The sequence below is a fragment of the Pyrgilauda ruficollis genome, unplaced genomic scaffold (assembly GCF_017590135.1).
Source record: "Pyrgilauda ruficollis isolate IOZ18807 unplaced genomic scaffold, ASM1759013v1 scaffold41, whole genome shotgun sequence".
Classification (NCBI taxonomy): Eukaryota; Metazoa; Chordata; class Aves; order Passeriformes; family Passeridae; genus Pyrgilauda; species Pyrgilauda ruficollis.
The window spans coordinates 1,962,256-1,975,174 of NW_024525601.1; the positions used below are offsets into that span (position 1 = coordinate 1,962,256).

General features: G+C 44.8%; 1 protein-coding gene across 2 annotated transcripts in view; it reads left to right on the forward strand.

Annotated features, from left to right (window-relative positions):
- The first annotated feature begins 2,887 nt into the window (after positions 1–2,887).
- Positions 2,888–12,919, forward strand: part of PTPN2 (protein tyrosine phosphatase non-receptor type 2) — a 30,427-nt gene continuing 20,395 nt past the window's right edge. For both annotated transcript variants that reach the window (XM_041477624.1, XM_041477623.1), the window contains exons 1-2: positions 2,888–3,118; positions 5,723–5,813. In XM_041477624.1, the coding sequence (XP_041333558.1) occupies positions 3,050–3,118; positions 5,723–5,813 (160 nt within the window). In that variant the 5' untranslated portion in view covers positions 2,888–3,049. The remainder of the gene's footprint in view (positions 3,119–5,722; positions 5,814–12,919) is intronic.

Genomic DNA, 12,919 nt, shown 5'->3' on the forward strand with positions numbered 1-12,919 from the left:
CAGGTGAGGCCCACAGGAGGCAGGGGCTGCAGCGGGGCTGCAGCGACAGCACACGAAGAACCACTGCGACAGCACAGCCACACTCAGATGGTTCTCACAGGGGCTGTAGATCACAGAATCATATGGTCTGGAAGGGATCTTAAAGATCCCCTAATTCCAACCCCTTTGCATTCCACTAGAGCAGGTTGATCAAAGCTCCATCCAACCTGGCTGTGAACACTTCCAGGAATGGGGCATCCACAACTTCTCTGCACAGCCTGTTCCAGTGTCTCACCTCCATCTGAGCAAAGAACTTCCTCCTAATACCTAATTTAAACCTACTCTCAATTTAAGGCCATTCACCCTTGCCCTATCACTACAGGCCCTTCTAAAAAGTGTCTAGCCAGGTCTTCTTGTAGGCTTCTTTCAGATACTGGAAGGCCGTGAATAGATTACTCCTGAGCCTTCTCTTTCTCAGGCTGAACAATCCCAATTCTTTCAGCCTTTCCTCATAAGAGAGGGACTGCATTCATCTGATCAACTTGTTGGCCCTTCTCTGGACTTGCTCCAACAGGTTGATGTCCTTCCTGTGCTGGAGACTCCAGGGCTGGGTGCAGCTCTCCAGGTGGGGGCTGACAAGAGTAGAGCAGAGGAGCAGAATCCCAGGATGTGGTTGGCTTTCTGGGCTGCAAGCTCACGTTGCTGGCTCATGTCTTGCCTCTCACCCACCAGCACCTCCAAGTGCTTCTTGGCAGGGCTGCTCTCCGTGTATTTAGACCCCAGTCTGTATTGATACTGGGGTTTGACCTGACCACTGGGTCTTGTTAAACCTCATGAGGCTCCCGTGGGTACACTTCTCGAGCTTGTCCAGATCCACGCCATCCTTGTGGATGGCATCGCGTCCTTCAGCGCGGTCACACCTCAGCTGACACGCCCAGCCCCTGCCCGTGGGTACGTGCCTGGGGTCGGGCACTCCGAGGGGCCCAGGGCAGCGGGGGCGGTGTGCCCGAGCAGGGAAGCCGAGGGGAGCGGCTGGGGGCCCCTAGGGCGTGGGAGAGGACAGAGACAAACGTTTCCAGGGAAACCTCCCAGCCCGTGAGGGGCCGTGTTGTGGGCAGGCAGAGCCTGCGGCAGGGAAAGGGTGTACCCGGAGTGAAGGTTCAGGACAGGAACCCGCGGGAGAGGAGATGGGGCGGGGCCGAGGGCAGGACTGCCACCGGCGTGCGGGGAGGTGCTGTAACCTCTCACAAAATGTGGAAGATTGGGAGAGATCATCTGATCCAGCCTCCCTGCTCAAGCGGCGTCATCCTAGAACACATTGCCCAGAATTACGTCCAAACGATTTTTGAGTATCTCCAGTGAGGGAAATTCCACAACCACAACTCTGGGCAATCTGTTCCATGCGCGGGCACCCGCACAATGAAGAAGTTCCTCCTCATATCCAGGTGGAACTTCCTGTGCATCAGTTTCTGCCGTGGCCTCTTGTCCACCAGCAAGAAGAGCCAGGATCTTGGCACCCTCCCTTCAGACACTTACACACGCTGATGGGACATGGCCCTTTGTGGCACTAATTCACACATTTTTAAGGCGCCGGGCGTTACCCAGCGACCTGTGCTGAGCCGCGATCTGTGCTGGGCCCCGCCTGCCCCGGGGCCGCGGGCTGGTGTCCCCCGGCAGGCAGGCAGGCCGCGCAGCGCAGCGCCCTCTGACCCGGCCCGACCCTTGCCTTTGCCCGGCGTCTGCCGGAGCCGCCCCTTAAGGGACTTTCTGTCCCAGTGAGGCAATCGCTGCGGGACACGGCGTTTCTGCTTTCGGGACGGCGAGCCCCGCCGAGATTTGTCTGTCCGACACGTCCGTGTCTCCACACTTCTGCTTTTGGGAACCAGCGGCTGCCGGCGGGGCACATCGCCGGGGGTGCGACGCTGAGCCGGGCTGGGGACTCGCCGGTGGCTGGAAGAGCTCTTGCACCCTTCAGGGGCCGTGTCCGCTCCTTGACATCGGCACAGCGATGCAGCGCTACAGGCTGAGGGCAGAGTGGCTGCAAAGTGGCCCAGGGGAAAAGGACCAGTGGTCAGCAGCAGCTGAACGAGAGCCAGCAGAGTGTGAAGGTGGCCAAGAAGGCCAATGGCATCCTGGCTTGTATCAGCAGTAGTGTGGCCAGCAGGATCAGGGCAGTGATTGTCTCCCTGCACGCACTTTGGTGAGGCTGCACCTTGAATACCGAGGTCAGTTCTGGGGCCCTCAGTTCAGAAGGACATTGAGGTTCTGTAGCGTCTCCCGAGCAGGGCAATGAAGCTGGTGAAGGATCTGGAGCACATGTCCTGTGAGGAGCAGCTGAGGGACCTGAGGGTGTTTAGCCTGGAGAACAGGCGTCTCGGGGGTGACCTTATCGCTCTCTACAACTGCCTGAAAGGAGATTTTGGCCAGGTGGGGGTCGGTCTCTTCTCCCGGGCAGCCAGCGTCATGAAGAAGACTTGGCCTCAGGCTGCGCCAGGGGAGGTTCGTGTTGGACATTAGGAAGAAATTCTTCACAGAAAGGGCGATGAAATACTGGGACGGACTTCCCAGCGAGGTGATGGTGTCACCGTGCCTGGAGGTGCTTTAAGAAGGGTGTGGCACTTAGTGCCATGGTCTAGTTGACGCGGTGATGTTAAGCCACAGGATGGACTGGATGATCTCGCGTATCTTTTCCAAGCGAACTGAGTCCGTGATTTTTGTGACAACAAACGCTCGGTGGCCGTTTGGCGACCGAAGCCCCCGGCCCTGCCGAGCCCCCGGCCCCCCAACCCCTCCGCTACACCTGAGTGCGGCCCCGCCCCCCGCCGGGCCAGTGACGTCACCCCAGGTGCTTCCCGCCTCCTCTTCCCGGGGAGGCGTGATCTCCACGGCCCTCGGTGGGCGGGGCCAATGTCGCGCATGCGCCCGGCGCCGGCTGCGGGACACCCGGTCGCGAGCGTATGTGCGCTCCCGCTGCTCGCGTGAGGCGGGGGGCTGCGCGCGAGCGGTTGCGGGCTCGCCGCTCGGCCTCCTGCGGACAGGCTCGCGCGCCCTGGCGGCCGCCGCCATCATCATGTCCGCCGCCATCGAGCAGGAGTTCCAGGAGATCGACGCCACGAACGACTGGCAGGCGCGTTATCTGGTGAGCCGAGCGGCGTGGTCGGCTCTAGCCGGAGGGCAACAGGGAGGGAGGGAGAGAGAGCGGGGCGGGGGGAGAGAGACCCGCGGGCCGGCAGCGCCCGTGCCTGGCGTGCGGCTCCGCCGCCGCCTCAACAGCGGGGAGAGCGGAAGTCGCTGGGCCAACACGACTCTCGCCCTCAGGTGCGAGCAGCGGAGCCGTGGGCAAGCGCTGCGCATGCGCCCTCGGGGCGGACTCGGGACGGGGGCGGTGGCGCGCAGGCGCGGGGCGAGGCGCGTGCGCGGGCTCGGCGGCGGCTGTGGCTGCGCGCTGCCCCCGGGGCTCAACGGAGCGGGGCCGGTCCGAGCCGGGACAGCGCCGTGGCACTGCCGCGGCTTGCGGGTGTGCGAAGCTGTGCCCGATAGTACGGATTCGGCCAAGGCTTGGGTGCCCCGCCCCCCCAACCCCTCCGCTGGTTCGTGCGGCTCCTCAGGCGCCCGTGCTCTCTCCTCAGCCCCCGTTCCCGCTGCCTTGGCCAGCTCGGCGTCCGCTGCGGGGGCTCTGCGCGTGTGCCAGTAAATAAAATGCAGTATTTGCAATTTTTTTTAACGAGATTAAGAACTTCCGAGAACAGTCAGTTCCATAAAACGGGCATTATGTATCAGCTGGTGTCACTAGAGCTGTTACTTAAACCCACAGTATTTTATAGCACTATTTCACAAATGAGGAAAGAGAACTGAACCCCAAAGTTTTCTTTACTGACTTCAAATTATGCTTGTTCTCTGTTAAATGAATAATTTATTTGATTTATAGATTATTCGAATACAGTATCTCTACTGTAATATTTCAGATGTTGCAGTTTTGTATATATCTGTATTACAAATAAGTAGGATCTAGCACGAAGCCTGCTGGAGTTCAGGAAGGGCTTGGACAGTGCTTTCAGGCACATGGTGCTTCTTTGGGTTATTCTGTGCAGAGTCAAGAATTGGACTTGATGGTCTTCATGCGTCCCTTCCGATGGTCTTGACTCTGATGAAGACTTGATGGTCTTCATGCGTCCCTTCCAGGTCAGGATGTGCTGTGATTCTGCGTGATGGCTGGATATTATGTGGGAAAACTGATTTCTGAATTAGTCATTAAATTTCTTTAAGTTTAATTCTTTTTAGCAAGCCTACCCTCCCACACCATCACTGCAGAAGTGTTTCCAGCTATTTTAATGTTTTTTTACCAAAACATGGGTCTTTTTCTGTGCACTGATGGTGCAGGTGCTTTAAGAAACAAAATATGTTGCATCCTGTTACTGAGTAATACAAAATTTACCTTTCATGGAAACTTGGGTGTGGATGCCTGCCAGATCCATTTGTTCCACAAGCAAGTTCCCAAAGCTTGTCAGCCATGTAAACAAGAGAAGTACCAGTGTCTGTATCAAAATAGAAAGCCTAATAGATCAAGAGGTTTTTATACAAATATGTGGAGTATTGGTGCTTGCCAGTTGCTGCTCCACATTGTGATTTATGTTCCTTGCAGATTGGCAGTGCATTTTAAAGAAAGGTCATGCAACCAGTGCTAAAAATTGGAGCTTTCTTTTGTACGTTATATTTCCGCTGATGCCCTTTCTGGCTGTGTTCATTGTCTGGGAATAGACTAGACTATTTAGGAAGTTTGAAGACAAAGATAGTGGGAACATTGAGAAGACCAAAGAATGCTCAGTTGTAATAAGAAGTTTAAATGCTCTTTGGGACATAATGATCAAATGTAGCAATATAATCTAAAAACAGAAGGAGAATTCAAAGTAAAATATTGTTAATTCTGTCCTGTGCAACATTTCTGCTGAGATGGCATCAGTACAGAGCTATAAATATGGAGTAGAATACACTGAAGGCCATTTTCAGTTTTCTGCATAAGGTAATTCTGTATATCTTAGTGAAGTCTTAGAAAAGGTGCCCTCAGGGAAGAAATCAATAAAGCAGAACATTCAGAACGTGTGAACAGTCGGGTCCTTAAAATAGTGTGTGAGTCTGAATATCTCCTAGATTATTAGAAGGTTTGTGTTAATGCGTGGGGAGAACAGGCTTTGATTCGCATTGATATTTGTGACTCCAGAATTCTTATATTGGTTCACATTTAACTACAGCTGTATGGGATGAGCCGTCAAACCACCAAAAATAATCCTATGGCCCTTAACAGTAGCCATAAAACCATTAACTGGCTCACTTAAGTTTGTGGGGTTTTATGCTGCCAATTGCTTTAAAGGAGCCAGCAGAATACTGCTGTTGCATCTGAGTCCCTTACTGCTTTGGGGGATAATGTGCAGCTCTGAGGTAAACTGTAAGCATAATAAATATCTGTGATTAGGGTTTTTTTTTTGCCCTTGGTTCCTGATGCATCAGTTGCTCGTCAAATGGTGCTTGTGTTTGGTAGTTTTAGCCAAATGTAGGAAGATCTAAATGGTAGCACTTCGGCCATGAATGAAATGCATCTTCTGAGTGAAAATGACACTAGGGGCAGTAAAACTTGGTTTAAAAAATGTTAGTTATTAGTAATATTGCTTAATTAATAGTATGTGTAGAATATTAATCTTAATCAGGTTGCTGGCTATAAGTCAATTATTTATTTTGTCTTTTTAAGGAAATCCGACATAAATCCAGTGATTACCCTCACAGAGTTGCAAAATATCCAGAAAACAGAAATCGAAACAGATACAGAGACGTTAGTCCATGTGAGTATCTTTTCTGCAATCATTGCAACTAGACTTCTTAGACCTTCTCTTATCCTGTCAATGCTGGAGGTGATAAATCAAGGTCATTGCACATTTGGCATTTTGTTTATTTCTGTAGGCATGTATCCTCTGATAAATGTAAATGGGATTTTTGGTAACACATACACAAATGTGTTTGACAGGAGGGAGAAGACTCTGCATGTTAAGCTCATTGTGCTGAATGGTGGATGAGAGATGGTTGCAAATCACAGATATTAGTGTATAGGTAAATTTTTGTGAGCTGCAGAGTAATGTTTTAGAGGTGTTTTTCTCATGGGGAAATTATTTGTTTAATAGTGCTTTATCTGTTGTAAAAAATGAGTATAGAGGTTAAGTTAGTACACCTTGACTAAAAGAAATGTTTTCTTTTTGAACTGAGGGATTCTGCACATTTTTAAGGTGGTGTGGATAAATGCCACTCAATTTCTACTGTTGCTTTAAAAAATGCTTGAAATGTTATTGGTTTTGCTCGTATTGTAAATAAGCTGTGGAGTGCTTTTTACTACTACTAATTGCCATAAAATGGTCTTTTTGACGTAATGATCTTAGGTCTCACATGAAAAAAAACTTTTTTTAGACCAGCTTCTCTGCTACAGAGATGCTGTGGGCTTCTTTTCATCAGCATTTTACTTCAGAAATTATAAGCCAAAATTACTGCAAAAAGATATGTGAGCTACAGATAGGGGGGAAAAATGATATGGCTTTAATTTTTTCCCAGTATATTAAAGTTGGGACAGATAACATGTTTATGTGTTCCTTATAAAGTTTCCCAGAATACTGAAGGGTCCTAAAAACCACCTTGTTACTGGATCTAGAGTTTTTGGAGGGTTGCTGGTATACTGGGGCTTTTTGCTTGAGAGCCTGATCTGAATACCTATTCTGAGATTTGGAGAAGTGCTGAGCTCCTTGTTTCCAGTTGAAAGTTGTGGTGACAGCATGTGCATAGCACTTCTCAAAATGGCACAGAAAGGGTCTTGGATTGAGTCACACTGGTCAGATGCAGTGCTGCTCCTTAGGCTGCTGCCAGGATGCTCCACTGTTACCAAATGGGTCCAGTCTGGCGTGGTGCTGAACCCCCCCTGAAATTTTCTATAAATCCATTTCCCACACACGCTGATGGAACTCAGCCTAGGAATTCAGTGCACTGGAGGAGTGTCCAGTGCTGGGAAGATACCTCAGATGAGGCAAGGCTGACTGACTTTCACCACAGGCTCAGGAAATGGAGCCAGGCCTCTGGTGGACACGTGTTGGTCTGTGCAGAGGCACTTGGGTGTCCCAGCTTTGCTGTCCTGCTGCAGCGCAGCATTGGCATCTTACCAGTGCTGAAAGAGATGTTTTACTCAATTTCTGTTTCATACCTAAGTTGCAATGGGGGTTTGAGATGAGAAGGTTGAAAATAAGATGTGAGCCCAGAAGTCCTAGATTCTAGTCCTGGGTCTAACATCCTACGCAATTTCCATGTCAGACACTGTATCTGTGCATTTATCTACTGTTTCTCCCATATATGACTGTAATTTATGTAGAGAGTGAAAATATACTTTCAAACTCTTTGTGCTTTTTTCTTTTTAAAAATAGTGTTTTTAAAATAAATAAAAATATATAGTATTATTTAAGTAATATCTAATAATGCTTCTAGTAATACCTTACGGATGTGACTTGTATTCATCTCCTGCAGTTATGTGAAGCTCAATATTTTTCTTAATCATGGCATGTCTTATACAGTAGTGAGGAACATCAAACGCTTTTGCTTTAGTCATGGTAAAACCTGCTTCTGAAATGCATGTTTAGCCAGTAGAAAAAATACGAATGATTGTATTAATTCCTGGACCCAGTGCAAAAGCAGAAAGACAGATAAAATCTAGTATTGAAGTAGTGGTTTGGCTTAGGAAAAAGCTAGAGCTTTTCTGTTACACTCTGACATAGATTATTACATGATGAATGAACTGAATAAGATGCTGAATTTTATGAGTAATGTGTCCGTTTCTAGCATTTGTGAAAGAAGGATGGTTTGAATTGGTCCGCCTAGATAGCTTGCAGAACTGGGCACTGGGAACAAAGCTGTATCAGGAGAACAGAGCAAAACACTGTATTTGAACTAGCTAATTCCTCCTGAATTTCACTTCTGTATTTTTAAATATGACTCAGTTGCATCAGTGAGAACGATGAGAGTCAGGAGCAGAAAGAGGCCTGGAAGGGGAGTGTATGATAAATAAGATTTCAAGGTAGCAGTGCCTAAATTTCAAAGCAGCTGGGATAAAAGCTCCATGGTTTGATAACTGTGGTGAACACATCTAATTGTGGTGCATGTATGCAAGGACTTGGTATTGCAGAAATGTGAGACAATTCAGTCTCACACAATCTTGACGTCTCAGTCCTTCACTTTGTAAATTTTGCTGCTTTTTAACAGTGTTTACATGAAAAACGGGTGGTACTAATATTCTCAAATAGCCAAGGGCCTTCAGAACCAGCTGTTGGACTTTTAAGATCTGGCTACTTAATCATACTGAAAGGCATAATTTAAAGAAAGAGTTTTAGTTCTCCAAAAGCAATGAGAAAATGGTTTGTTAACCGTGGTAGCTGCCAAGCCCGTCTAACATCTGAGGTGGTGTGTCTGCAAGAGGAAGTGCAAAGGTTGTTCAATTTGACGGGAAATATGTCAATTACAAGTCCAGGAAAAAATATTTTGGGTTGGTTTGTCCCATTTCAACTGTGATACCTTGGACAAGTACACTGAAACAAACTTGTGTCTGTTACATACATTTCTAGATAAAAATGGATTTCTGTTTGCTGAGAAAGGCTGAGCATCTCTGCCCATTACGGTTGAGTTTCACACTGTTTCCTGTTTCATAAGTATTTTTGTTAGTGTCCGTTTTTGTTGGCTAAAGATCTGTAGCATATGTAAGTTTGGTTTGGTAAAAGCCCTCAAAAATTGCTGCCTAGATGAAAAAAAAATAGTCGTCTAATAGTTTGGTACTAGTCTAGAATAGGCAGAGGAGTATTTTGGCTTCATAGTACTGAAACAGGAAGTTAATCTGAAATAGGTTTGGTTTGACAGCCAGTCATTTCCGGACAGATGAAACCATTTCTCAGAAAACGTTGTTAACAGAGGAAAGTAACTTGTGAGGTTGTTGTTCTTTATTAATAATTTTAATGAAACTCCAAAGATTTCTGCAATTAACTTTGCTTCTAAATCTTAACCTTAGTTCTTATCAGAGGAGTCTAGTATCTCAGATTGACTGTAAACACCTTTAGAGCTGAGGTCCCAGATTTACAGGCAAGAAGGAAATCCCCTCAGCAAAATTGGCAGGATTTTTTTTTTTGCTTTTGAAGGGTAGATGGGGGTTTACACAATTTTCTCTTCAGCCTTCCTTTGTAATATGGTGTGTTGCTGAAGAACCTGGGTCATCTGAGCATTTTTGCTGATAGATCGTGTTGCTTTTGGAAGATCTTGCAAGGTAGTGATTTCTCATGTTTTCTTCCTGTGGCCTTGAGTAGATTTTGTGTCAGATCTTTCAACCATAGGCTTACAGTTGGCATGGAGTACAGGAGAGGAAAATGAAGAGAATTGTGCTTTACAGGGAACAGAGTTGGTGCTGATTAATTATCATTGCAGGAATATTTGTTCCCTTTGTGTCCTGTGCTTCAAGTGTATGTGCTGTGAACAGGGAGATGTTCAGCCCAGAATAAGCCTGCTGCATTTCTTGAAGTATTAGAAGCTGACATTGGTGATTTTTATGATGTTATCTAATGATTCTCTAAAATGTCTTGCCACGTGAAACATTGCAAAATAAACTCGAGGTGCTGTTGAATTTGGAGATATTTCTTCCTTTGAGGCTGGGGAAGAGGAGAATTGTATAGGACATGCTGATATAAACTTTAATGTGCCTTAAGATTTTTTCCTGTAATCCTGCTTACAATTGTAGGGATGCTATGCAGTAGTGACATGTATATTTCGGTATGAATATGTTTCAGTGGTGAGCTAGGCCATGACTGATACGATGGCATTCGTTGTGTACAACCCGTGACAGGGTGGTGAGGAAAAGTCATTTTGTCTTTCCTTTGCCTTAAGCCACCTCTGAAGCTTGAGACTGGAAGTCTAGGGTATTGCAATTTTAATAATTTAGCAGCTCAGATAGACTAGATTTAGATTAGTGAAATGGAAGGGATTTGTTGGTAGGCGGGAAAGGTTAGGTAGGGTCACTAGGATGGCTTGCGGTGGCTGCATGTTTTATTTATGACTTTCTTTAATCCACTAAGTAGCATTTCTCCTTCCTCTATTGTTAATAGCTCTATATTTGGGGGACCAGACATATCTCTTGGATAAAAGATAATTTTGAAGTTATACAGTGTTCTAGAAAAATTGTTTTATAATGAAAATCTTTCATTAATCAACTGCAAGAACTGCGTGATGTAAAATGCCAAACATTTTGTATCTTGATTTTAACTGGATCTGTCATTTTCTGTTAAGCAGGAGGTGAGCAGATTGATGAGTGTTCTGAAGTTTTGGCATTATTTGATGCATGGGAAGTATTGTCAGTGGGACGGGGTTCCACTGGAAATGGGTAATCAGAATTTGCTTACTCAGATAGGGTCTTTCTGGGAGTGTTTTTTCTCAGTGCGGGAGCCAGAATGAGAATAATTTTTAAGGTTTCCACTTCCTTTTCAGGCTGCATAGTTTGTCGAAATAGGGGAATTAGCTCTTCAGAAAAGCAGTACTGTATTTTAGCTGCTGTGGGCATGGCAACTCATAAGCTAAATCTTATCTTAAAGATAGGTTTATCGTTCATATAAATCTAAGTACTTTGTAACTGGAAATTATATACATATGGGAAATACATTACAGCTAACTCACTGTCAAAAGTTGGCTTGCTTCAGTTAATTCAGAAGAGCAAGCCAGGATTTGAATGAGGTTTCTAGGTCATTGTGTCCTTTAAGAACCTCATCCCTTGAAAGAAGAGAAATCAATATATTCTAGTGTGGTTTTTTTTGTCCTGTGGACTGTCTGCCAGAGTACTTGCAGGATCTCCTCTGTTTTAGTTGGGGAGGGAGAGGGAGGCTGGCTGTACATAGAATTAGTTATTAAAGGAACTTAAAAAAAAAAAAACAACTTGCAGAACTTTATTTGTCATGTTTACAAAGCAAATTTTATAAGAAGGAAAAAAATGAATCTGAGAATGTAAGGATTAAAGTGGGAACCTCCTTAGAGGCTGCAGCTATTTGTCCCTGGCAGCAGTACAGCAGCTGCCGCTGGGTGATTAAACTGTTAACAGTGCTTGCTTGCGTCACCTTTCCGAGAACACTGGTACCGGTATGTGTGATTTACTATAACAAGATCTTAAGTTTTTCCTGTTGGCAAATGACATGTAATATTTACAGAGGTCTTGGTTTCTTTCCAGTAGAAACATTTCAGATAAAGTGATACATGAAAGGAAAAAGTAATGCTTTCCTATCCTGGCAAAATAATACAAAGAGATATATTTTACTTTAAAATGCACATATGTCTTAATTTTGCTGTGTCTTGGCTTTGATAATATTTTTTTTTCTTCACACAGGGGTATCATAAATCTTTTAAGACTCCTGAAAACTAAGATGGTGTTGTCTTACAGCTAGAATGCTAATGAAAACAGACTAACCCAGTGTTTTTCTCATGCTTTTACATAAAAAATACATTTTCAGCATTTTTCTGTTCTCTGCACATTCGTATGTGACTGCATATAAAAGCTAGGAGCTAAGGGAGGTGGGGCAACAACCCCAAATTTGAGTGCTGCAGCAGCAGCAAAACAATTCTACTTTATTGGTGACTTCTTTACTCAAATCCAACAAGATCATCTTCGGTGGTTGCCAATAGCAGATAGATGAGGGAGAATGTAAAGGCAGATCCAGACCTAGTAAATGTACTTTTTCCAGGTTTCCAAACACATGGAAAGTATTCATATTAAATCATACAAGAGTCTAATTCAGTAACTGTTTTTTGATTGCCATCAGCTTTTTGCCTATCCAGGTTTATATTAATGATTTCTGAGATAAGCCTTGTGCTGCACAGGCTGGCTGTGAGTTCATCTATTGTAGTTGTGCTGAATTTGATACTTGGTAGTTGCTAATTTCTTTGTGTTTCCCAGAGTGTTTGTGAGCCTTCTGGTGCAAAGATGGGTGGGCTGGCATTTTAACAGCAGTCTGGGCCCTGACTGAGTTTTGTGGGTCAGACTAGGTGAATTTAGTTGTAAAAACTGGTATTGCATCGTAATTCACTCTGCTGTCAGTTTCCTTATGGAATCTCTTCCATCTCTTCCTCAGATATGTTGAAGTTTCTTAAAGTAATTTTAGTTTGCTGTTTTTTATTTACTCTTCTTATTCTGCTAGGTGTTGAGCTTCAGGAGGTTTACAGTCAGTTGAATCTCATTTTCCAGCATGTTGTTGTGTACAAATTTTAAACTGAAAGTACTGTTTATTTAATACAGTGACCAATAAATGGCTGAAGGATTACTTACTGCGAACTAGTCTGATTACCTAAATGTCTCCTAGAGGTTCATAAACCTCCTAGAGGTTTATAAATCACATACCAGAATGTTCTAGAAGCAACCACAATGACTTTTTATTATGCATTTTTTTAGTTTGACAGTATGATAATCTTCGTCATATTAATGGTAGAATTTTAAACAGAGTCCTTTGCTTGCCTCTGCCATAAAAAGGGGAATCATCAGTCTTGCTTGTGTAATTTTGAAATTAAACCATGTTGTGAGATTAGGCTTCATTTAATTGGATGATTTGTTGACTCTTTTTGGTTTTGCATGTGCCTTTTTTAGTATTTTTTGTGTTGTATAATATTAAACAATACCTTACAGGGAAAATGAAATTGATCAAATTCAAGTCTGGCTTGAATTACTACTGCAAGAAGACTTTAGTGGGGTTTTTTTTAGCTGTGTGAGCTTAACTTCATGATTCTATGTCATGGTGAAACTTCAGTTCACCAAAAATCTTGGAAATTAGGAAATAATGAACTTAGGAAATAATGCTGTGGAGTGATCTGGTGTGATAGGACAGTGTTGTCTGCTGTGAGTTGTGGTGCT